Source organism: Xiphophorus maculatus, chromosome 6, assembly GCF_002775205.1.
Source record: "Xiphophorus maculatus strain JP 163 A chromosome 6, X_maculatus-5.0-male, whole genome shotgun sequence".
NCBI classification, from domain to species: Eukaryota; Metazoa; Chordata; class Actinopteri; order Cyprinodontiformes; family Poeciliidae; genus Xiphophorus; species Xiphophorus maculatus.
Window position 1 is genome coordinate 22,185,966 of NC_036448.1, and position 25,859 is coordinate 22,211,824.

At 37.6% G+C, this 25,859-nt stretch overlaps 1 protein-coding gene across 3 annotated transcripts in view; it reads right to left on the bottom strand.

The window, feature by feature from the left end:
- The window catches only part of LOC102230460 (rho GTPase-activating protein 29-like), a 34,314-nt gene that overhangs the window by 2,174 nt on the left and 6,281 nt on the right, over positions 1-25,859 (bottom strand). The window contains exons 3-21 of one of the 3 annotated variants that reach the window (XM_005801984.2): positions 16,082-16,225; positions 11,828-11,924; positions 11,636-11,708; positions 11,325-11,385; positions 10,615-10,764; positions 10,332-10,396; positions 10,102-10,212; positions 9,655-9,735; positions 9,143-9,310; positions 8,915-9,052; positions 8,263-8,447; positions 5,060-5,229; positions 4,625-4,750; positions 4,005-4,103; positions 3,312-3,475; positions 2,572-2,760; positions 2,307-2,444; positions 1,227-1,459; positions 469-772 (exon numbers count right to left, since the gene is read on the bottom strand). In XM_005801984.2, coding sequence (XP_005802041.1) covers positions 469-772; positions 1,227-1,459; positions 2,307-2,444; positions 2,572-2,760; positions 3,312-3,475; positions 4,005-4,103; positions 4,625-4,750; positions 5,060-5,229; positions 8,263-8,447; positions 8,915-9,052; positions 9,143-9,310; positions 9,655-9,735; positions 10,102-10,212; positions 10,332-10,396; positions 10,615-10,764; positions 11,325-11,385; positions 11,636-11,708; positions 11,828-11,924; positions 16,082-16,225 — 2,696 coding nt within the window. Of the gene's footprint in view, positions 1-468; positions 773-1,226; positions 1,460-2,306; positions 2,445-2,571; positions 2,761-3,311; positions 3,476-4,004; positions 4,104-4,624; positions 4,751-5,059; positions 5,230-8,262; positions 8,448-8,914; positions 9,053-9,142; positions 9,311-9,654; positions 9,736-10,101; positions 10,213-10,331; positions 10,397-10,614; positions 10,765-11,324; positions 11,386-11,635; positions 11,709-11,827; positions 11,925-12,871; positions 13,275-13,295; positions 16,055-16,081; positions 16,226-25,859 lie in introns of those variants that run through there. The other 2 variants (XM_023335775.1, XM_023335776.1) reach the window with 2 other exon arrangements.

Genomic DNA, 25,859 nt, shown 5'->3' on the forward strand with positions numbered 1-25,859 from the left:
TTCCCTGTGTTATTTAGTCTTGTTCCTTCAGTTTCCCTGCTTGCATTCTACCACAGTTGTTTTTCATCTCCCCTAATTAGGTCACCTGGCTGACATTTTCCATAACTGCCTCAGTATTTAAACTCACTGGTTTTCTTTGTTCATTGCTGGAATTTTCCATTTCACTGCCTCCATTCTATGACTTATTCTCCCTGCAAGTTCCCCTTTTTTAATCAAAGTATACTACAGTTTATGTTTATGTCAAACATGTCAATTTTAGAGCTATTTAAAGGTTTCCCTACAATTGGGGGATTTAAATTAAATCAGTTATTTAAAAAAAAAAAATTTTTTAGCTAATTTTTGTAATTTTTAACAATGTTGTTTTACGTCCCCTGAGCCATTTACATCTTTCATTGCAACTTTACAAATAATGTTAAGTCAAAAATCTAAATGATGTGAATCAAACTGCACCATCAGGGTCCTCCTCACCTCCTTGATGTCCGTTAGCGAGGTAGAGTGTCTGCTTAGCTGGCGCACCTTCTCCTGTGGGGTCAGTCTGGGAGACGCTTGTGCACTGGTGGTGGTGATTTCGGAACCAGGTGGAGTAGTTGCATCGAAGATCATGTGAAAGTGTCTCACCATCATCTCTACCATCAGTGCCTGGCATGGGTAATCCACCAGAGAGGAGAGAGACACCTCTGCGTCGATCTGTCTTGGTTTTACCAGAGTGGGTCCGAAGATAATCCCCAGGTTACTTGCATTCATTTTGTTCTCATCGGCCTGTTTACTCACTCTGGGAATGCAAAGGGGAACAATGAGCTTGATAAGTAATTTCCTTTTAGTCAGTTTATTTTCTTTGGGACTTCAAAAACATAAATTTAAATAAAAAATTAAAGCAAAGCTTTTTTTTAAAGATTGTCAGCAGTGCAGTGATGAATGGGTATTATAAACAATGGAACCAAGAATAATGTTTGGAAATACATGTTGATGTTGAGTAACAAAGAAAACAAAATATCCCCCATGTTTATAACATAGTACTATACTACACACTGGTGCCAGCATATGTTTGAAAACCAGTTCAATGATACTGAATAAACCACAGGTTTTATGCTGTCATTTTCTAACAGTTCCTGCCAAGCTTTAGGGAAGTCTCTGTTTCCCCATGTGTGTCATGAGGAAGTTGGCGAGTCAGTGTGACTGTAAAAAGAGCGACATACCAAAGCCTGTCTCTTAGTTCCAGATCGTACCTGTTCAGATGCGTGATAAGGTAACGCAGAGTCCTGTAGTTGGTTGTGGGCAGCTGACGCAGCAGATCTTTGATCTTCAAAAGGACTCTGCTCATCTGGGCGCTTGGTGCTCCTTTCTCTCCAGCCTGGGAACTCGGGGGTTTATCAGCTTCTTCTGCTATCACTCTCTGACACTCTTTAGCCAAGCCAATAAGGTTGTTATAGAATCGATACTGGATCAGTGGTTCTGGCAACTGTTGGAAATAATACTGCAATGAGTTCTATGCTTCCGATTAAAAAAATATGATTTAGCAATAAAAACGAATGAAACTATCAATATTGATATAAATGTCATTAATTTTGGGCTGTTAATGATGCATTTGATCTGTTCTTATTTTAGGGCAGAAATGTTTGTTCAAAACCACTTTAATTTAAAATTGCCCAACTCTGATAGGGTATTGGACCACTTTCCTTAAGAGAAATGGTAAAGCATATTTAAAATGCAAATGCACATTTAGAATTTTTCTTTTAGAACAACACCGTCTGTCCATCTTCAACCAAATCTATAAAAACTAGAAGACAACTAAATATCAATTGATCCATGGTGAAGTAAGTTTAACACCAAACTCAGAATGAATGTGTGGCAACATGGTTTATGCTTCTTAATGCCCTTTGAAAACCCTGAGAGAGTGTTGTTGTGGCACTGATGCAGAACAAAGAATGATTATGTCAAACTTCTTTAAATTCCCCCTAAATCTACACAGTTGAAACTGCTTCTCTGCAACTTCCTGTGGTATTTCAAATCACAGGAATGAATGGGGATGTATGTATATTTTGGGACCAGCATGAATTAGAGGAAATTCACAATAAAGTCAGACTTTTAAAAAACCCATAAAAGTTGTAGATTCATTCCTCTTTAGAAATTGTTTTATGATGCATCCCTAGTGCATCATAAAACCCCAAAATCATGATGCCATTCATGCTGATGAGAGTATCTGAACTTCTGATTGGCACAGCAGCTGAAGATTAACTGAACATAATAACAGATGTCTGCATAAGTCATTGATTTTAAAAAATCTTCAGTAAGAATTTGATAAAAACCTGTCTTAGGTAGAGTTTGAGGACATTGCTGATGTCGTGAGGTGAGAGTTCAGACAGTTCAACCAAATCCTTCCCGTTTTCAAACGCCTGACAGAGCTTCTCCACTCTGGATTTGGCCCCATTCACACGATAAATGCCCTAAAAAGTAAAACGGGCACATCCATAATTATCTTATATATAAACCAGCTGAAAAGATTATTGTTAACTGATCATGTAATTATTGAGGAAATTTTAATAATAAAACACACAAAGGCCATAAAAGTACCTTGATGTTGAGGGCTCTACTTTCGATCTCAGTGGTACACTTTTTGATTATAAAGGGGATTCCATCCGGACAATTCTTCGCTGCTTGGGCGAAGTCGATACCGAACAGCTGCAGCCTGCCCTGCAGCTTTTTGTGACCACACTGGATAGGGAGTGTCTCTAAGCATTTCTTATGGCATGTCAAGGAACACTAGCAAAAAGATGCATAAATTACAATTAGGTGTCACAATATTAACGTTTTAATTTATTAGCACTTGTGTCCTGCTCTATCTGTAGAGTTAAGCCAAAAATATTCTGTAACCTTGACAAATTTTAGATTTTAAATCATGTTTATTCAACTATAAAGTTTGTTCCTGAAAGGAAATGAAACAGACATCTCAAAACATTATGAAACAATGTATTTGTTTTATTACAGATTATTAAAAAATAGATTTGGAGCAATCAAACAACTGACACCTCAGTTAACTGGTGTCTATAGTTTTCACTGGTATTTTGTCTGTTTATCTTTGCTGTTGAACTCCACGTCTTTGAGTTTGAGAGGCCTGTTTGCCTTAATCTTAGCTATTTCCACTGATTCAAATCCATCAAAACAATACTTCCAATCAGAAGAAACATGTTGGGAGAAATGATAACATAACTTTACACTTGAATCTGTTAGTGCTATGAATAATTTTCGGCTTAACTGTATCAACAATAAGACACATCATTTTAACAGTCAGTTGAAGGTAATATGACTTGTACCTCTTCACATTCGGCTCCATGAAAAACAACCAGGCTGTCACACTCTCTGCACTTGGATGGGGCTCGTAATTTTCTTAGCTTATGCGTTTGAGCAGCTTTTGACATCTGAGTATTTCGGAAAGGACCAGGAGAACCTAAAGTCTCTGTCACCATCTCTACCAGACCTAGCAGTAAAAATCAAAAAAGAGCACATAAACAGGTGATATTATTGTCCTCAAAACATTGTCCTGAGCCGTATGCAACGAAATTTCGTTCTGTATACACCCTGTGCATGCAAAATGACAATAAAGTCAGTCTAAGTCTAAGTCTAAGTCTTATTCAACATTTCCCAATAAGAAAACTAACATAACTTCCCGGGAAAAAACTGAAGCTTAACTTTGGGGAAGTTGCTGGGCTTTGTTTCTGTCACCTAACTGTACAGATATTCTTCCCTTTATTTGATGTTCAAAACAAGCACAAAAACTAATGTAACCCCAATCAATTATTCTCTGCAGACCGAAAAAGCAAAGGGAGTGAAAATATTACATGTAGCAAAACTGACATCCGATCAGTGCAATGAGGCAATCTGCTATGCATGAGAGAAAATTATGCAATCCCCTCAAGACATTTTTATTTCCCTATGTCAACTAATCTGCAGGCTGTTCTTAACAAACCAGTGAAATACACATAAGAAGACAAATAGATGTTTCCTACCGTTGTCAAAAGGAGAGAGAGGCTCCCTGTCATCCAGATCATCAGCTGAAGACATGGTCCCAGTGGAGGGAGTTCTGGGCAGCCGTCGTTTGAAATCACCTGTTTAGTCATTAAAAACAAGGTTACGATGTACTACGACTGACTGAGATTAAAAGAAGTTACCATCAACAACTACAAAAGAGAAACTGTGATGGTCACATGAGTACATTAAGCTTAAAAAAAACAGTAAGTAGTGTGTCATTAAATTTTAGCAGGGGAAGGAAGTGAATTTGGAGTGAATGTGTGTTTGTTTATCCTCTGCATAATGTCAATAAGTTACTAAAAAGAGAAGCACTGTCTAAAATATTGAAATGATATAATTCATCTAATAGTTTGCAGATACAATACTGCATAAATTGTCTCTCCCTCAAGTATTGCAATTACATCTACAAAATAATACGTCACTCTCAATGCATAAATTTAATAAAAAATACAATTTTAGCACAACTTTTTTTAATAGCTTCTAATGAAATGAAAACATACATATATATACATATATGCATACACACACACATACAAAAACATACACATGTATATTTTTTAAATAAATTTAGAAGGGAATAAGTGTGAAATCGTCATGCCTGGGCTAGCGGTGGGGGAGTCCATGGATCTGGATTCGCTGCTGCCCCCAGCACTCTCTGAGTCGCTGCACATCCCGCCCTGGCTGCTGGAGGTCCAGGCTCTTAGCGGCGCCTGGCTCCTCAGTGCTTCGGAAACACAGGGAAAAAAAGCAGCAAGGTTCAACAAAATGGCATTTGTTTGGTGGTTTTTCAGAAATGGGCAGTCACACTCACATTTTAGACTTATGAGTAAGCAGCACTGCTTTAGAATTAAAAACAAAACATTCCCATGAATCAGCAGTCGGGGTAAGTCCCCTCTGGGGCTGATAAAGACAAAAGCAAATTGAACCAATAGATTTTCATGAGCTGTTTAACCTCCTGTGGCAAGAACTGTTACATAAAGAAAAAAAAAAAGAAAATCAACATCTGGAAACTCACATGTGCTGACATGCATACCTGGGATGTCTGTGCTGCTGTTGGATCTTCGCTCACTGATTTTTGAAGGTCGGTGAAGAGAGTGGTCTACGTCGTCTCCGCTCAAAACGTCACAGGAAGTGATGGAGCCCTGTGACAGGTTGCCATGGGAAGAATGGGTGCTCCCTTGAGACCTTTTGGTAAACCCAGACCTGGAAAAGAAAAAAAAATCAAAAAGTTGATTTTTAATGCTTTCTGATTTTAGTTGCAGTTGTCTTTTTAGACTCCTACAGTCAGTCTAGCATTATTACATTATGTTGAACCAAGACTGACATAAGGAAAAAATGCATAAAACTGATTGCTTTTATTCTCTGGAACAGAATGAATTTAACTAATTCTAAAATTCTACCAGGTTAATCATAAATAAAGCATAAACATTCTAGAACACTACAGACAGGGTGTAGAAAAAATTAATGGTATTTGTAATGTATGGTTAGCAAGGTTTTATTATTGGCAAAAAGATATCTAGTTTACTTTTTCAGTTTTTGAGGCTTGAAGTCTTCTGAGGTTTTTGTAGTTCCACAGTTGATAGAGCAACCATTTAGCATTTTTGCTGTGCAGCTGATTTTGCACAACGAATGCAGCTGCAAAGCCACAATGAGCAAAAACATTAGCTGGATTCCAACCAAACAGCAAGCACGTTTGGTTTGCAGGATGTATGTTGTATCTTTTTCCAGTGAATATAGCCTTTCCCAAGCAATTTCTTGTGTGACAGAGACTATATTGGTTCTCTGTTTGTAATGGTATGTACTCTGTTCTGTGCTATTGTTGTGGAGCAGAGCTGCAGAGGGTGCAGCTGAAGCACAAGCCCTTACATTTTGCAACATTCAAAGCAAAGAGCTCAGTTTATCAACCAGTAGAACAGGCTTTTTTCCACACAAATACCTGTAAGGATAAAATGTTACCAGTTGAACTATCAATGACTGTAGGGTAAGCAGCGGTTTAGACCCAATTGGTTAGGATAACAAATTATAAAGCTATGAATGCTGCCGGTGGCATATTGTCACAGTTAAAGTAGCTTTCTTAACCTAGTTAAAGCCTTTAATGTCCAAATGTTTTGTCACAAAGGCAAATTTGCCCAATTGAAAGTACCCATGGGTCATAAAAATGTTATTCCTTTCTCACTTAATATGCAAAACATTTGTCTAGTTTTTCATTTGTAACTGATCAAACATACATTAAACATGCAACATTGTAATAAGCATAAAAAGGAATATTAAATAATTTTAAATCTCAATTATATATAAAAAAAAAATTCAAGTTTATCTCATTTTAAAGACTTTTTTTTACCTTTCTGAGGCCAAGTGTTTGCTAATTTGCTGCTCTAGAAAATAAAAGCTTAGGCTAAGATCAACAACAAAAACAGGATGCAGATCTTTCTTCAAAAAGGCTAGTTTAAGAGCCAAGTTTAGTGAAAGGCACATTCAAAACTATTTGGAGAAAAAAGCTGCTAGATGTTTGGAAGTGCTATTTTCTATGAAATTAAAATAAAAACAAAACATGTAATAAAAAAGGTAGTTGTTATTTCGTAAGATTAAGCTGGTGGTCCAGATTTGTGCCAGTTTTGAATTGTAATTGGGTGACCCACAAAACTATTCAATGGTGCTGATAAACGCTGATGTTAAGAAACTATGATTAGGACATCTATAAGGAGAAACAACAGAAACAAAATGTAGGAACCTAAACATCGCTTGCAAGAGAGTAGAACACTGCACCATCACAATACAATTGGAAAACACAAATTCTGATCAAATGTAGCGCCTTACAATTACAGTATTAAGTTTTCAAGCAAATCTATCAGGTTGACTTTAATTCACATCAGTGTTGTGTCAGATTGGGACTCAGTACTGGCAAAACCCATCATTGGGATTGGCATCTGTCCCTAAAAGGCCTGATCAGCAAATCCCTAGAACAAGGTAGCAAAAATATTTCTCTTATTTTTCAAAAGTGATTAATTATGTTTCTAAAATAAGTTGTCTTATTGTAAAACCAGCAATTGACTGAAAAGAGTAGGAACAAAAACTGAAAGGAGACCAGTTAGCAGATTACTACCGCAAATTGCATAACTGAACAAAAACCTTCCCAATAATGAAAGTACATACATTCCAATCATTTTACTCTTCAGTTATGATATTTGTAATTAAATCTGACAGAAATAACACATTTAACCTCTCATCTTAATTCATGCTGTTAAACTAGGTTATGAAACATTGTTTATTTTTCTGTGTAAAATCTAGCAACTGTCTGGCTCTGAGAGAAAACTTGGGGGCCCCTCGAAACCAGAGCCAAACTCTCACGCTCGCAATCTTCCCTGCAGCATTCAGCCTGCGACACAGATATTTCCTGAGGAAGGGCAAGAAATTCAACACGCGATCTGTCTCTCCCAGATTTTGTCTCTCTTCCTCCTACTCTGACTCACTGCTACCTCCGCTGAAAGAAGAACTGAGCAACTTTAAAATGGGAGGGGAAGACTATGAAGAAACACTGAAAGAAATGGTTTTTTTAAACAATGTTAAACTAAAAGAGCTCAGGATTATGTGTCAGCCAGGCTTAATGTAACAAGAAATACACAAATACAGCTCCTTAAGAGTATGAATTAAACTTGAACTTTGACAAACTGTCGCCTTACAAGTATAAACGTCAATATATTTATGTGAAAGATCAACTTAAAGTATTGCGCAATTGTGAAGTGGAAGGAAAATAATACATCTGACATACATTTGTACTCAGTCTCCTTTATTAGGTTGATAAAGGAGGCTTTATCAACTTGATAAAGGTTGATAAAGTCAGCTAGTGTAAAGCTAATTTTATTTGCTTTATACTAGCAAATAAAATCCAATACAAGCAATTATAACCAAAATACTATATCTTTTGACTATGGAAGAGATATATGGAGATCTGTAGCTGAAGTGCGAGAATCTGTTGACAACACAACTATTACCGCTCCACCCCACAAATCTGGCCTTTATGGAAAAATGATGAAAAGAAATGCATTGTTGAAAGAAAGCCAGAACATTGGCATTTTTTGACACAGCAAAAATGTGGAACAAGGGGCTCTTGTTATGTGTGGCTTGAAAACAAACAAAGCACATCAGCCTGAACACACCATAGAATGTGCAGTAATCTTCCCTTTACTTTCTAGTTTGTCATAAAATAAAATAACATTTATAGTTACTGTGGCTTACCTGAAATTTTCAGAGAAGGAGTCTGGCTGAAGATGCTCTTTAGGAAGGTTTTTAGGCAGGTTCCGGACAAAGTTAGCGTAGCATCCACCTGGTTCATACAACTTGGCATTTTCACTCAGGGCCTGGAAGTGGGTTGGGAGCGACACCGTCTGCACCTGCTGCATCTGAAACCAGTTCACTGACACCTATAAAAAAACACAAGGATGGTTGGCATGTTACAAAATATTAATGTTTTTATCACTGCATGGGAAGCAAATAAAATTGAAGGGATGAACTGTACCAATATTTTATTTATTACATATACTTTAGAAATCTTTCAATAGGAGATAACGTTGCTTGTGGAGACAATTCAAGCACTTAGTATGCTAAGGTAAGTGAATCTTCATCAGTGCTGACTGAAAATCTACATAGGGTAGGAAGAAATTTAGTAATGTTGTTAGTTGTTACTGTCACGTGACCAAACAAATGCCACATGACAAACCCCCTCACCTTCAGAAATAAATGGCAAAAAGATGGAAATAAGTATAGGTTGTTAATATTGACCTAGTTTAACTTATCGAACTGATACCAATATGTTAGTGCCAATTTATCATGCATCCCTTAACAGTCCAGCTAATTTCTCATCTGGAAAGAATAAATTGGTCTCTCTTACAGCTTTGAGTGTGAGGTCACACTGGAAGATCATCTCTCGGATCTGTGTGAGGATTGTGCTCTTGGTATTGGCCAGATCCATCCGTTTGACGCCTGCGTCAGCCCTGCAGCTTTGGAAATGGTACTGCGCTTCCTCAGCCTGCTCAAAAACAATAGACAATGGTTTATGGAAGTTGCTCATCCCAAATAGGTGGCACCACAATCCCCCTGTGTAGTAACCCTTGCAAACCTTCTGCATAGCCTCTTCCTCAAGCTTTCTCTTTTTCTCCAGCTGTTTGTTGCCAGTACTAGACTGCTCCTCCTGGGAGCGGTTTGTAGACGACTGGGCTTTTCTGTACTCCTCTTTCCTCTGGTCGTTCAAAGCTCGTGCCTTACGCAAAGTTGTGTCAACCTCTTGCTGCCAAAACCAAACGATTTTGCTACATTACTTAATTTATTGTGACAAGGTATGAACCAGTTACCATAGAAACAATCAGACATGCCCTTTTCAATTTTTAGCCCAGCATGTGAAGAAGCACTGTAAGAAACTAACATTAATACATTCTGATATCAAGACAATGAAATAAACATTAGTAGAGCAAAACATATAGATTCTACAAACCAACTGCTTCTGTTCTTCTGCACAGTTGCATGGCATGAGTGTAAGAATAGCTTAGCAGAGCAGTTTGCTAAGAGAAAAGTTTACTCTAATTTGCTTTCCTAAGTATGTTTCAAGTGTCTGTGCAGAGACTTTCAACAAACCATTTTCTTTTGCTCTCTCTGCCACTGCTCCTTAATGTCCTTCCTCAACTTGTCCAGTTCATTCTTGCGAGCCTGAAGAGGCTGAAAGTAAACAGAGAAAAGAACAGCGTGGAGTTACTGAAAGAGCATTTTAAAAGAAGTTTAGTCTCTGGATAATTAGGCAGCTCAAAATTAAAATCAAAATGAATTTAGCTGTAAACTTAAAAGCTTTCAAGCCATCAAGTACACCTTTGAGTCATCAAAATAAAAATGGAGAGAAACTAACAAATTAATTGATGCTTATATGCAGATACATCATTACAGTGAGTATTAAAGATGATTCAAATGGATGATAAAGATAGCAAAATGATGCTTTCAATGTTTTTTGTTTTTGCCAACATGAATTAGCAGATTCAAATGCAAAGGTTACAGAGCAATTCTTTTTTTAACAAAATTATGAACATTTACCTGTATAAATTTATTGCTTTGGAGAGCCAATGAAGTCTGAATGAGCAGCTGGTTGTATTCAATCTCGTTCTTGAATGTGGAAGCGTAGATGTCACTTAGAGGCATGTAGTCCTGTAGGAAACATGGAGAAAGCAACGTTTTTGTGTGTTTTTGACTCTCTCTTTTATAACTATTTGGGACACCAATTCAGCAAGAGACCAATGCCTCAAATAAAGTCTTAAGTTTGTTACCTGCTGACTGGCGAGCGTCGTTGCAGACTCTGCCATTTTGGCATAGCTTTTGGCATACTCAATATCTGACAGAAAAGATCAACACAAGAAGAAGAAACTATAAAAGGCTGCGATACATTAACTAAACAGCAAACGTTTATTATATTTCTTCAGATTTGACAGAAAATCAAGAGTGCCAAGAAATTACTTCCACTCAAACATTTTAGGACCAAAAATCATAATTTTGTTTTTCTGTTACATCTATTGTTTATATTCATCAAGAGCAGTATTATGCATGTCTCACCCATGGCCAGCCGTTTCTCCATACACCCCAGGAGGTCTTTAATGTACTTTGACAAGGTCTTTGCATAGAGTAGAGCGGACTCGACCCCACTCTCATTCTTCTGCAGAGCCAAGTCAACCTCTTCTTCTTTTGACAGCGACACCCCTGGGCCTGTGGAACCAGGAGAAGAAGCAGACATCACATATGTGGTGTGACTAGAATGTCCCAAAGCTGAATGTACGCATCTCACTTCCACTTTCCAGCATATGTGTGCTTGCGTGGGGGTGTGCGTGTGTGTAGGGGGGAGGTAGATTAAAAAAACAGAACAAGATCAGTGAAGTTCACAAGTTGGGAGGGTATGAAAGTACCAGGAACACTTCGACACAGTCTGGTAGCATTATGTTCCTTTTATGTGTCAGAATAGACAACCCTCTCAGCTGCTGGCCACATAGTATTACTCTTCAACAGGCATTGAAATGAGCAACTAGTGTGGAAAAAGCTGCAGAAATAACAAGGGCTGAAGTCGAGGTTTAAGGCGGGTCTACCTCAGGCATTTAAGACTCAGAAGACTAAATTACTCAGCTACAACTGACATTTCAGACTGCCCAGAGCTATAAAGCAATAATTACATGCTTTGTAAAAGAGCCATTAATACCCCTCACATTTGAGGTCAAAGGTGTTTCACACAAATATAGCTCAAAGATAAATAAGTGATTGTGAGGCTAACTTACCAACGAGATCCCTGCTCCCCGGAACGTAGCCCTCTGGATCCACAGAGACGTTGTCAAAAGACTGTGAAAAAGAGGTTTGAGATTAGAAGAAAGAGGAAGGGCACACATACAATCAAAGTCACACATCAGTAGTAGCTGGGGTTTTCAACACTCCAATTAAGTCCAAGAAAAACAAGGTCTTGAGACGTTTTAAATAGAGGTGGGGTGAAATTGCTGCCATTAGTGTGCCTTTTGAGAACTTTCATGTTTCAAAACAAAAATTTGACTAACAAGAGGTCTAAAAGGTGGAAAATAGATAGGTGATGTCTCACCCTGCTCCTTCTGGTCTGGGGGATCCCCAACCCTGAGCTGCTGTCCACATCTCCCATAAGGAAGTCAGAAACTCTGTGGCGTAAACATGGAAAAGAAGAGAGATTGAACAGTCCATCGATCAACAAGCTCCTGCCTTTTCAGGTCCTATTTAGCGGGGGAAAAAAACATTGGCGTTGAACCACAGTACTCACACATTGCCGAATGTGAATGCCAAAGTGTCAATGGATGTGTGTATCTCGCTGAATATAGCCTGCTTGTTTTCTGAATTCACTTCCTTGAAGTTAATGCCTGGGGAGAGAGATAAAAGTAATCTAGAACTTCAACGACAAAAAAATCTGAATCATAAAACAGCTTTCCTGACCTTCCCCACTTAAAAATGTGAGCTCTCTGTGGTTAGCTGATGAGATTTTAACACATTAAAAAAATAACAATAAAAACACAAGTGAGAAATTAGGCAACAGAAGAAGAAATAAAACATGTAGGCCTCCTTTCACATCAAATATTCAATTTTAATGACTAAAGGTTTTCTACAGGATTTTCTACAGAGACATTTCAACCAATCTTTCAAGTGGCTACAACACATTGTCAGTGTACTCCTTTACCATTTTGTATTTGTACTATTTTCATTAGTAACTTTCTTGGGTATGAAAAGAAGCCATCTGCCTATGAAATTATTAGTTTTATCAAACCGGTGAAGAAGCAAACCAACATGGAGCAGACATCAGGAGAAAAGGAAGGCTAAATGAATTACAGTAAAGTTTATCTGTTTTCTGCTCTAAGCCTTCAGCTTCTGTTTGTTCGTGCTGAACAGGCTTTTGGATAAAGATAGACTTTTTCATCATCAGGGGAACAGAGACTGATATTTACAGTTATTCCCATTCCAAATGGCAACAAAAGATGCAAAAGTAAGGTTGAAATGTCAATTTCCTAATCACTTTGTTTGTTTTGCAGTGACTCCTCTTTGCATTTGTTTCTAACATAACTAATGACTGTTTAGGGCATGAATGCCAGAGAGCATGTTTTAATCTCTGCTTTCATGAGGAGTAATTGGAACTGGCACAAATCTACTATTGGTTCTTCTCCAATAACCCTCCTAAGCCATATTAAAGAAGTTAGCTTTTGTCAGAGCTAGTAAGCATTTGCATACATTCAACAGTTTTAAAGAACATGACAAAAAAGCATAAAATACAAAAACTAAAGAAGAAGAAATGTGTGAAGTCTGTATGTCATCCTACCAATTCAAAGCGCCCCTTTTTAAAAAGCCTTATCGGTTGTCAAGGTGGAAAATTCAAGGAATATTCAGAAACAATCCCAAATTTTTCCTCCTTTGATAAAAAGTGATCGAATCCGTTGGTCCATCATACATGCTGCTCATACTCAGAAAACTGCAGCTTTTTAAAAGCTGCTGTTGACAGTCCTCGGCAGTTTTAGAAAGCCATCCAGGCTGACATTCTCCGTGAACTTGTGCACCAGGCTTTCTTCGCACCAACCATTATGCCCAGGAAGATGACAGCGGCAGTGAGCAATCAGAGGAACCGAAGACACAGTGACTGAAATCCAACTAAGCAGAGTACTTCCTGTCTGCCCTGCAACAGGAAACACTCGCACAGCTTGAATTCAGTGACATGTAAAACTACAGACAAGCTTGACAGCTCTTACCTCTTCATTCCTCCACCCGGTATTGTTATTTTGTAAATGGAACCAGAAAAATGCAGCAATTTGAATATCAGGGAATAGCAGGGAACTTTCAATTCCCAGAGTGCTCTCAAGCTTTTGTTTCTCCATTTTATCTTGATTGGAGCAAATTCAGTCCATGTCAGTCACGGACGGGTGATTAAAAATCCAAGAGGTCATGGAATCCCGTGCAAGAACGGCGCCACATTCCAGGGAGACTCTGGAGGCCACCAGAAGAGAGGAGGCGCGGTACGAGCCTCCCTGTTGTGCACCTCCCCGTCTCTGAATGCTAACACACAGCTCTGCACTGGCTTCTTCCTCAGGACATCCTGTGGGTCTCTAACAATGATTCCAGACCTCTGCCTCCCTTGTCATAGCTGAAATTTGGAAACTGCATCATTCAAGTATATAGCCTATTGTTTTTTTTTATGACTGACTGTAAATTAGGACATGAGCTTTAATAGAATTACAGTACTAGTTTTAAGTGTTCCAATTCTTGGATATACCTAAGTTTATCGCTGATCTGTCTGCGTTGTATTTTGGTCTCCATGATGCTGTTTGTTCACACAGTTGCACTGCATTTTATTACGGACATCAAAGTTAGGTGGAGTTAGTACAAAAGCATGTGCAACACTCTTAAGACTTTTATTTTGGAAAATAGACTTAAAAATACTCATTTTACTACAGCTTTACAATTTTACTATTATTTATCTTGAATTGTTCAATAACATAAAACCTCAACAAAAATATACTTAAGTCTGTTTGTAATGTTACAAAATGCTGAAAAAGTAAGGGGCGTAAATAAGCGTGTCACAATAAGCAATTAATCGCATGATAAATTAAAATGAGTTTGATCATTTCCATTTTGATGATCAATATTTTTAGAAGAGCAACTTTACAGAGACATTTTGTGTGTGCTTTTTATTTCTATTTTCTTTATCGTTTTGTTTTGGGTTTTTTGTCATGTTTTATTTTGGATATTTAAAATAGCTTTCTCTTCTAGTGTTAAGAGTTCTTTACAAAAATAATGTTAATTGGTCTTTGAGAGGGCGAACTCGCATTTATATACCATTATCAATATAGCACTTGAAAATCGTCTCAAAACAACCATATCATAATAATTACTGGGACAAATTATCATCCAGCAAAATTTGCTAGGTATAAATATTTTTGCTGTGTCTTCTTTTTGCAATATGTTAACCACTTCTAAAACTATGAGCTAACTTAAAAACACCAAGACTTAAATGTATAAAATAACTACTGTTATTCTTATTCTGAAAAACACCAAAAAGAAAAAAAAAACAATCAGCTCTGCACATGTTTTTTAGTTGACAGGAGAATGAGAAAACTAGCAAAGAAAGGAAGTTCAAGCTTTTATTGGAATGTCCTGCATTTTTTCCTGCTTTGCACCCAGTGAGACAAAAAAGCAACATAGCAGCTTCTATCTGGAGTAAAAACTGAGTTAGTCCACTGTTAATTACAATTGCCTTGTTCCTGAGTTATCACAGTCTGCACAAAGTGTCAAATAAAAATAAATAAATACAAGGAAAACAGCTGGAGTAGATACTATTTCATCTGAAATTAGTTAGACAACCATGTGTGTGAAGAAGGAGGAGCCACTCTGGCAGCCATACAAATGCCCCAGGTGTCATGTGCAGGCTTCAAAGAGCAACACAGGTGAGAAGACGACACACTGAACAGAGAGAGGGGCACAAGGCCTGTTATCATCTAAACCACGGAGTCTTCCTCTGTCATGTCTCACTGATTCATCTGTCTTTTAAATGCTCCTTCACCGGCTCTTTGTCGCCGTCAGTTTGGTCATGCTTTTATGTGTTTTGCTTGGCTATGAGGGCTGTCCATTTGAGGAGTCAGTTAACATAAGGCACCCCCTTGTGGACAGCTGGACTCAAAAGGAGAAAGAAAATTGAAGCACACATCATAGCTTTCTGTGGTATCTCCATTATTTTTTTGTGTCAACATGAATCACGTATATTTTTATCCAGTTTTAGAGAACAGAAAATATTTTGACAACATTTGGTTCAATGTATATCTTTTAGTTTATGTAATAAAAGTGTAATAAAATAAAAAATTGTTTTCATTTACAAAAAGAATAATACGTAATATTAAAAAAGAACTAGAGAAAATTATTTCTGTGTACTTTTTAAGTAAGTTAGTCAATGATCTTTAGACTTATTGGAAATCTTTTGTTTTCGTTTTGCATTCTGAAAACTGTCAAGACTTATCTGAAAATGCAAGAGAATGCAGACGAGCATTCTTAAGGACTAAGTCACACTTCAGAGACAGGACAGGTGACCAGACAACAAAATACCTCACAGCTTAGCAAAGGCAAAGAAAAGACAGAAAATGGACAGGCCCTGAAAAGAGGCCTCTGAAGATGTTGAATAAGGAATGAAAATTACAACCTTGCTGCCTCCGCTGATTCCGAGTGCAAGTCTGGAGAGGAATTTGTCTGTTGGTCACATCTCGAGCAGATGAGCAGACTTTTTGAGTTCAATGACAAGAAATGGGGACGTATCTGGTGCTTCAGGAATCCAAAGTCTATTGTTGCCATTTTCCCAGTGCCACATCTGCAGCACATCTTTAGCAAACACAAGGAAAACAGTCCTTGTCTGAACTGTTACCCTTCGGTGAACCCTTACTTTGAATGACTGATCAAGCGATATGCTTCATGCTAAGATAATCAGATAACATTAGAATTAGGTTTGGTGGATTGGCATGTACACCTGCCAGAGAAAAAAAAAACAAGTCACCTTTGACTTTCGCAATAACTGTGCCAGCAGCTCCGAGGATGTCTGCTGAGTTCAGGGTCCGGTGTTTGCCGATGACGGTCTTGAGAACACGGAGCAGCTCTGCCAAGCGCTCCTGCACCAACTCCGGAAGACCCTCCAGGTTGTCTGGGGACAACAGAGATAGAAAAATAAACCAAGTTGCACAATTGTGGGACTGAATCACTGTAATAAAAATTCTGAACTAATGTCACACAGTAACATCACAAACATGCCAGGGTTTAATTAATTTTCCAAAGCCAAATGCTATATTTCACAATCCCTTAGTCATTTGGCAACCCTGATGCCTAATCGTCAAATTCTTCTCCGGGTAAAAGATACAGTGCATGCTCTGCTGTTATTTATCTGAGCCTCAAGCAAAAAAATGGAAGGAGATAGTTGTGGTTAGGCGACAAACACAGATGTATGCAAGTGCTGGTGATGTCACATGTTTTTTTTTCCCCCTTGACACCATTTACAACGGAAATATTGTATTGTTTGCAGGTAGAGCTGTGTCGGCTATGGTTAGGAAATTCATGAACTTAAAAAGGAGATTATTTGAAAAGAAGTGATCAGATGCTTTTCTGCACTGTTTGCATCATACAGCTCACAAAGAGCATCAAAATCAAATCAAACTCATCGTAAACTTGGTTGTAAATTGACACATATGGTAGCAATTAAACAGTTCCATGTCTCTATTTGAAGATAAAAAGGAAGTAGAAACAACAGAAAAAGCTGCATGCAAAGTAGAAGATCGTGCAAGATTTCTTTAGAGTCAGTGAGGTTACACAAGATGACACTGGAGAAGAAGAATGTATAAAATGTGCCTAGATTAGCCCTCTCTCCACTTTTTCAACCATATCGCATTCTGTCAGTCCCTCTGCTATGAAAGGCATCTGTTTCTTGCGGGACCAAATGCAGCAGCGAGAAGGAAAACCCCGTTTAAAGGAGAACTTGTGCAACTATCCTGGCTCTCTACATGGTGCTTATTCTCTCCATCACAATAAAGCTTTCAGAGCGAAATAAAAGTCATGATGAGTAACACAACACACACCAAAAAAAAAACAAGCAGATGCAAAAAGCAAGGCAAAAATGTAAAATGTTTGATTTAGCTTCATCAGCAGAGGCGGTGTAGAAGCTGGCACCAGACATTAGGTGAGTTCATGTCTAACTTACTGCTTTGGAATAAGCGGGGGCAGAAAAGTCATCTGTTCTTTGTCAAGGCTACCCAAGCAAGCAGCAGGGCGAGACGAGAGGCAGAATTTATAGGAGTGCTAAAAGGATTTGCCGAGGGAGTTACAAGGCAAAGGTTTGGTGTGTGTGTTACCCTTTCTGCTCCTTCTTACATACACACTAATTCAGCATTCTGGTGTAAAACATACACAATTTCGAGCAAAGACATAGAACTACCATGATGTGATTACTTTTGTATAAAAGACCAATAACATAAAACAATAATAAATGCAGATTTAGAAAGATCCAACCTTCCTATGTAGTTATAAAGGAAAATGTCTTTTAAATTGAGTTTCACTCCTTTGTCCTCAGATGAGAGTGAGTGACACCTCAGCACCGACTTTGAAGTTTGCTTCCCTATAGACACGGATAATGGATGTTCGAATAAATGTCCTCCCATTCCTTTCAACCCCCTCCCCTCCAGCCGTGATCAACAAGGCTTTAGTGCTTAGCTCTTGGGCTTTTGAGGATTCTCCTATCAAAGATTTGTGTGGGTTAGTGATTAGCATATAAGAGCCAGTCCTAATCAAATGCACACCTGAGAGTTAGCACTTAGCATGAAACCAGAGGGGCATGACTGAAGATGCTGCTGTGGGATTACAGAAGTGATGGCTATTTGGATCACTCATTTCCTTTTTTACAAACAGGAATTTAATTAGATGAATCTACCTTCCTTTGTTTACAGTCACCCACTGTCAATACTCACAAACACAGAGTAGGTAACCGCTGTGATGAAACAAATAAACAGCAGCCAACCCTTACAGTGAAAGGTAAATCCACCGACAGTGACCTACAAACAAAGACCATGCATGTGCTAATTAGAGTAAAGCCTCAAACATCTATTATAATAACAACATGCATGAGACGATAGGGAACTAAAGCCCTAACTCCTTCCATATTTTAGAAAGTAATTAAATGTGAAATTTTTATAAATCAGCAAAGATAAGCTTCATTACCTAAAATGGTGATGACGCTTTCTAGACATGTAGGCTCACACATCATCATACATGTGCGAGTTGAGTTGTCTTGTGTTTTACACACGAAGGCTGGGATCAGTGGTTCTGCTGCAATATGTCATCAAGAGGTGCAGTGGAAATTTTACGGGTTTAGTGTGGGAGGTGGTCCATTGTTTCAGCAGCGATAACAGAGCTGAGGCGTATTGTTTAAAGGAAGACCCCCTGCCAAAGCCAGTGCAGTCCAAATCTGCCTGCTGCTTTTGGAGCAGCAAGCACATCAGTTGCAGCCACGTTTCATAATGCATCTCAACCATTAATTTGCTACAAGTGCAAGATGTTCTTTACTCACTGTTTTATATGTTTACTTATAAAATTGTATTAACAACAAATACTTAATTTTTTACAACATTTACAGTGCCTTGAAGTATTAATGCCCCCTTTTAACTTTTCCACATTTTGTCACGGTACAACAACAATCTTCAATGAATTTTATGGAGTTTTATTAGGGTTGTCAAAGTTAACGTTTTAAATGTGTGCTTACTAAAATTCCTGGTAAACTGTGTTATTTTGGGAAAGTGTCATTAACGCACAGGGTTCTGTACTTTTTGGATCTCGTCTCGTTTGAAGATTATCTTATTTCAGCCTCTCTATGGGACTGATCTTCTGTTTATTAAAAACGTTGTCTCTAAAAACAGCTCCACTCTTTCTCCACCTCTCCTCCTAATCAATGCTGTCTGACAATGCCACTCACAGCTGACAGTCAGAGAAACAGGAACAACCTTGTGATTATTTTACTGTTGTAGACAAAAACATAGTTCAACATTTTCTTCTACAAGCTGTTATTCACTCCTAAAGCAACCCTAAACATGCATAAACAATGAACAGTTACATGTGTCCAGATTCAAAAATGATTTTACTTTGAGCAGCAAAGTCAAAGTCTGTTAATCTAAAATACGTACAATGTAACTCAATGTAAAGAAATTCTGTAGATGTCTTAGTGTAAAGAAATCTGCAGAATTTTAGGATTTTTGGCTTTAATAAGCTCCTCAAAGTGAATCTTCTTCATGAAAATTACACTTCTCATGACTACGTGGATCAGTTGCTAATCAAGCTTTTTTATTGTTTTAGTGGTTTGCATTTAACAAAGACAGCATGTGGAAAGAGGACAAAAACAATTCTTAGAATGATATGCAAATATTAAATAGCTGTCAGCTATTAAGGCTCCGCTTAAATTTTATGGCTAAAAACCCATTCACTATTTTTACGTTTTTACCCAGTGTACGTAAATTAATGGCATCCAAATTGCTCCTAACAGTTGGGCTGTCAATTTTTGCCACTAATTGAGGGAAAAAAATATTTTACTCTCTGAGAAAAAGGCTCTAGGCAAAACAATTAGACACAGATTAAGGTGGAAACAGTATTTATGATCTGTCTGGAACCCCTTAAACACAAGATTTATTGGCAGGCCTTAAAACTTTAGAACTTTTTTCACCATGCAAATAAGAACACTAGATCACAACAAAGTGCTTCAAGATCAACAGAAACTTCTCAAACAAGTCATCCATAACAATCATCTCTGTTGCTACCAATTTGTATCCCCAATGTGGTGACACACTCTAACATGTCATGACAAGTTACTGCAAAAACACACATCTTACTTCTGACTTAAATGAAATACCATGCAGCATCTCAACCATGTTCCTTTTAAATTATTATTGCCTCTTAAATTACTGTGCGTAGGAGTCCCATTGTGTCTGACACAGCTCCCTTTGAGTCTGGTGCAGAGAAGAACCAATCTAATCCAAATCTCCAGGCGGCCTAACAGAGGTTACAGCCTCTGCTCCCCCCACTGATAACGGCAGGCAATCAACTGGCCAGCCTGGACACGCGATCTGCTCCACATGAAACAAGCCTTGGCAGCTCTACTGACACGGTGCTGCTTGGGAAACAGCCCCAGGGCTTTACTGAAAGACCAAGGAGGCATTTTTCTTCCCCCTCCTCCTCTTCTATTTCAGATGGTGTAGGGGTGACACATTGACACCTGAACCACCAGATGATTTCATTTTATTTTTTTTTCAGATGTGTTTCTGTGTACCACATTCCAAACTAGTGACGCACAACTTGCTGTTATCAGTCAACTCATTGTTGCATCATAATGCCCCCTCTAAATGGAAATGATCACTTTCTTTCCATTGCATCAATAAACTACAAAAAGGTAAACTGAATATCCATGAGTCTTTCCCCTCACAAATAACACACAAGAGAGGATTGACGCCACAGATACTTCTTGCACTTCTGGGCTGCCAGCTACAGGTAGAATTGTTTGGTAAGGATTCCATCTCCCAGCACTAATTTTCCCCTCTGTCCAAACAAACGCTGCATTGCCGGGTGGTTCTCAATCGATCCCATACCTTGTTAGGAGAGAGAAAGAGCTATAGCATCACACAGGCTGTAAACACCAGTCTGAACAGCTACTTGCTTCTAACTATGACTCTGTGTGAGGTCTGTGCTTCAAGGTTAATCACAAGTTTTAAGGGCTTCTAGATAGGCATAATAATAAAATACCCTCAGAAGTGGGGGTATGATGGGTCAATCCGTATTTCAATTAAGACATTTTTACTTCAAAAGTCAATTTACAGTCCTGTTCTATGAATGGAAATATGTGATGAGGCTTGTTTGTCAGAATGAAAGTACCAATCTTTAAGAAGGTATTAAACATACTTTCATTAAGTCCACATTTCTGTATTTTTTTTATTGGTCTGATTTCATATTCTAAATCAAATGTTATGTTTTACTAACTGTAAAAAGATCATCTTAATTAAAATGAAAATCAGTTATAAATCTATGTTATGTGAACTGAGTTACTTAATTGAATTAACTTTTCAATAATATGACTGTACAAGATTTCCTTGTGAAACAACAGGCCAAATAAATTAGGCTGGCAAGACGTTTTTGTGGTCCGTCATTTTGACTGATGGCATCCAAAAAAAATCCATCATATTCTATTTTTACCAGGCACATTTTATAATCTTACTGATGACATAGGATATCCCGTTGCATTTAATTCTCATTTGGTTTAATTAATATTCAATAAGTCAAAGAGATAATCAAGATCCCATTACACATAACACAGACGAACACATCTAAATTAAACTACTCTGCTTAAATTATGAGCAATTCACCTACTGTGGTCTGAACGCGCAGCCTCCTGGTCCACATCCGGAGGACAAATCTGTGCTAGAATTTTAAAAAAATCCTATCCGACCTGGACCAAGTTCATAGGCATTGTGTCCGAGCTTTATGCAATTTTAATTAACTTTAATTAGAGGTCCAAGGCCGAATTAAACTCGACATATTATTTTAATTAAGCTTTCACTGCTTTCTTTTTTATAGCAACGCTTGAGTAAGCAGTGTTACTTTTCCTTTTTATAGCTTTTGTTTAACATGTTCCAGCTCCATTTTGCCGCCTGTTGTCCCTGAAAGGTGAGTCAAGTGCAATCATCTGGGATGTGTGACTGATGTAGGATTCTACCTCCACTACATCAGCAGAGCAGAGCGGAGCCGCATGCACATTTAGTTGTGGAGTGTCCTGTGCTCGTTACAGTTTAATTAACTTCTGAACCTTGTTTTCTTTCTTTTCTCATCAAGCTAAACTGCCTACTCCTCTATTTAGACTATGAATAACACAACATAGAACTCTCTTTAGGTTTCTCTGTTGTCTGTGCTGCTATAATGGATACTGGATAAAAAGCACCACTTCAGCAACAAGTAGTCAGGGGTGTAAATCATAATCCATTAAAATGATGGACAACCTTCATATTTTTCTGTCATTTAAAAAAAAAACTTGAATATGAAAAATATTCAACTGCCAAGTGCTTGTAATTTCAAAAAATGTAGAATTTTCAAAAATGAAGGCCTTCAAATACATCAACATTTTCTGCTACTGTCTATAACGTCTCAATCATTAGCAATCATAGCTTGTAGAACTTTATTAATCTGATTGGTGAAACCTGTGGCAAAAAGTGACAGATCACTATGTGTCTTCAACATTTTTCAAACTACTTAAAATTTCCCCAGGTTGCTGCTTTGGTCAATGAAAGAGGAAATGTGATGGAGGACTTTTCAGATTGCTCCATTAAAAAACTTCTTTGTCTGATTAATAGTTTGTCATATGATTTAGTTCAATTATTTACTCAAGTCTTAACCAATTTTAACTTTCTATGCAGCATAAAATGAGCTTCATAATAGTTTCTTTTAGCAAATTTTAAACCAATATTTCAAATCCCTGTTTTCAAGTCAAATGTTATTAAACAATCTATCCTGGTGAAGGAAAAAAAAATTGTAAAGAGCGTTTGTACACATCTAAAAAGCTAAAGCTCCTTTCAAAGCTTCAATTCAATACCACTGAATGTAACATCCTTCACTAGCAGGAGCCCAAGTGTCAAATACAATCCTTTCCATGACCAAAGTCCTGCATAAAAATCCAGCATCTCCAACCATAAATTGAAGCCTGGGATACACACCCTCACCACAAGCTTGCACAAAAACATCCTTCAGCATCACACAGGAAAGTTATTGCCCAACAAATCCCTCCTATCTATCCAATAAGCTGTAAACCGTTAAGATATAATGTGCTAGATTTGACTTCTTTTGATTGAAACTAATACCTGTAAGTGGTCTCTTCTGGAGGATCAGGCAAACATTTTGTAAGAAGATATGACTGATGAGATAAGGCTATTTAAAGCAGTGGTGGCTGAACGGCCAGAGAATACGGCGTTAAAACGGATTCTCCAATCAGGAAAGGAAATTTAGGCCTTTCCTGATTGATACCAGTTATCAGTTTCTGAATTTACGACTCCAATTTTGACCAGTCTGGATTCTTGTTTTTCACCAACAATACATAAAAGTCAAAAATGTGCTGCTAGTTCTTTAATACGTGTAGCAATTCTGAATCCAACAGGAAAAGAATTAAAATATTTTCCCAATTAAAGCATCAAATCACATGTCCCTACCGTTACATGATTTTTATTGAATTCAAAAATAGTGAATCAAAATACAAACTTGGCCCGAAAATACAGGAAGTTCTCTGTATGTATTTAATGAATACCAAAACTAGAACTGTCTATATTTCATCTGAAGATATAAGAGCCAATCAAGAAATAATGTGTGTGACTCCATTAATTCATACCTCTATAAATTAAGCTGCTTGAAATGTTTAAAACTATTATAATATGGTGAATAAATCCCAACACTGCAGGAAAATACACTGAAAAGGTCAGGAGGTGGAGGCAAATAAATTCCTTTTTTTCCCCAACTGGTTACATAATTGACCACAGATCTCATTTTTAAACAGGAAGTTAATAAACTAGCCTCTCCTTAAAAGACAAAAAAACCCAAAAACATTTAAAATGTGTTCAACATACGCCCTAATGTTGAACAGTAACTCAGTTACAGAGTGGTACTCTAAAACACAGGACAATGCAGCTTAACTGGAGTTCTGCCAAATCCCATCAGTCATGATGACACCCAGAGCTAAACAATGACACACGTTTTTATTTTGTGAGTCAGCAGGACTTATTCCTCAGTCCAAGACATTCAACCCTTCTTCTTACACAGCACTGAACTATGTCCTTTAAAATAGTTCATCTCTGACCAAATGTTCACCCCACATTACAAACTAAATACTGGAGACTTTTAACTGCAACTTCAGGACAATGCACTGAAATATTTGTTTTACACTGAAACGGTGTCAGTGTGTAGTCTGAAGATTAAAAGAGCTAAACTAAACTCTCTCAAGCAAATATGACAGTGATACAATGTAAGGTAGTGTTCTGATTATCATTTCCTTGTGAAAAAGAGAAGTTTGGAGTTAAAAACGTCTGCCCACCCAGCAGCAGCGGTCTATACAGGCTGACTATAATGTACACCACACACTAAAACACATTCCTACAATTTCTGGGCTCTGTAGAGGACAAACCACAACACTTCTTGGAAAATTTCCACAAGTTCTGGAAAAGAAAAGAACATTTCAGGGCTAAATTTAATGCTATTTTTTTTTTGAGGGCACAAAAACAAAAGAAAAGCTAAATAGTAAAAACCAACAAAGGATTGAGTGCTTCTTAAAGAAAACTATTTAGTTTTTGTGCTGTAGTTTTGTCTTGCATAGACTTCATTCACATTTGTGCTGTTTTGAGTCTTGCAGGTGTTTTATCATTTTTTTAGATTTTTTTAGAATGGGAGGAAACTTTCCTTCCAATTCACATGAGTTTAAGCTTCTAAATACTCATTTTGAATTTCAGATTCTGGCACAAATATAAATTTATTTTATAGAAAAAGTTGCTCATACCTGCAATTAGCCTATTGAAGGCTACAAGCGAGCATTTGTTTAAGAGGAATGTAGAGTATGCAGGAGAGAGGGGGGAAGGGAAAGGGCCCGCAGTTCTGCTTGTAGACGACTCTTTTTTCATGCCGACGTAAGCCATTGACAGAGCCGTCTTATTCAAATGAAACTGGAATGAAAATTTGTGAATGAAGAACTTTTGGCACTTCTCCTACCTATCTCTTTTTAATTCAAGCCCTACAGCACTGTGCAATTAATGCTCTTGCTTCATGACTTAAATTCTTGCTAACCCAGCCATTGTGGGAACTGCAACCTCTTTAAATAGCTTAACGCTAAAATCAGCTCAAATAAAACATTTAACTTCAATAACATTTAACAATTGCTCTCTTCAACATGGTTAGATCCATAACTAGATGTGTATTTTTACAAGGTGTGAGATGAAGTTATGTTGCCTTTGTTTTTTATTAGTAAAGTTCATGGTTTACAATTTTGATCATTTAAAGCATTATGGGAAGGCAAGAGACTAAGGTTCATAAATCAGGGTGTGTCAGAGGGTCATATGGGTGTTTACAGAGGTTAGCAAAACTAATTATACTCCTTGAACTTTTTCACACAGCGTTGCATTATAAACAAGTAAAATCCACTGGGATTTTACTGCACAATCCATGTTGCAATATTTTTGTGTGCAATTTTTCAATTACATAAGCTTACAAGGATGCAATGTTGGGTAGGATATTATATTTTAAGACTCATGCATTCAAGTTCTGCACACTGATAATATGTTTGCTGAAAAAAAATTAAAGGATTTTTTTTTTAATGTAGGTAAACATTCAGAAACATCAGCAGAAAAATCAGAGGAAAAAACTATGTGGATAAGAAGTCCAGGGATGATAAAATACTCTAGCATCTTTTAAAAGCCCGTCACTGTTTTTTGCACATTTACTATTATACTGCCAACATTTTGTGTTTCAGCATACCCACCAGGTAGCCACCAAAACCTCAGAATGCATCTAAAATGCACTGTGGTGTGTATTCCATGATAATATGCACTTTTTTATGTGATGGATTGGCACAAAGTAGTGTATGATTATGTAGCAGAAGAAAAATTATACACAGGTTTTAAGCTGTTGGACTTTTGCAATAACAGAACTCATTAAGCATCAACCTTTTACTTGGATTAAATTCCTCCGCAGTCTTTAGACACCAGCTTATTGTACACAGAGTGACCTGTGGG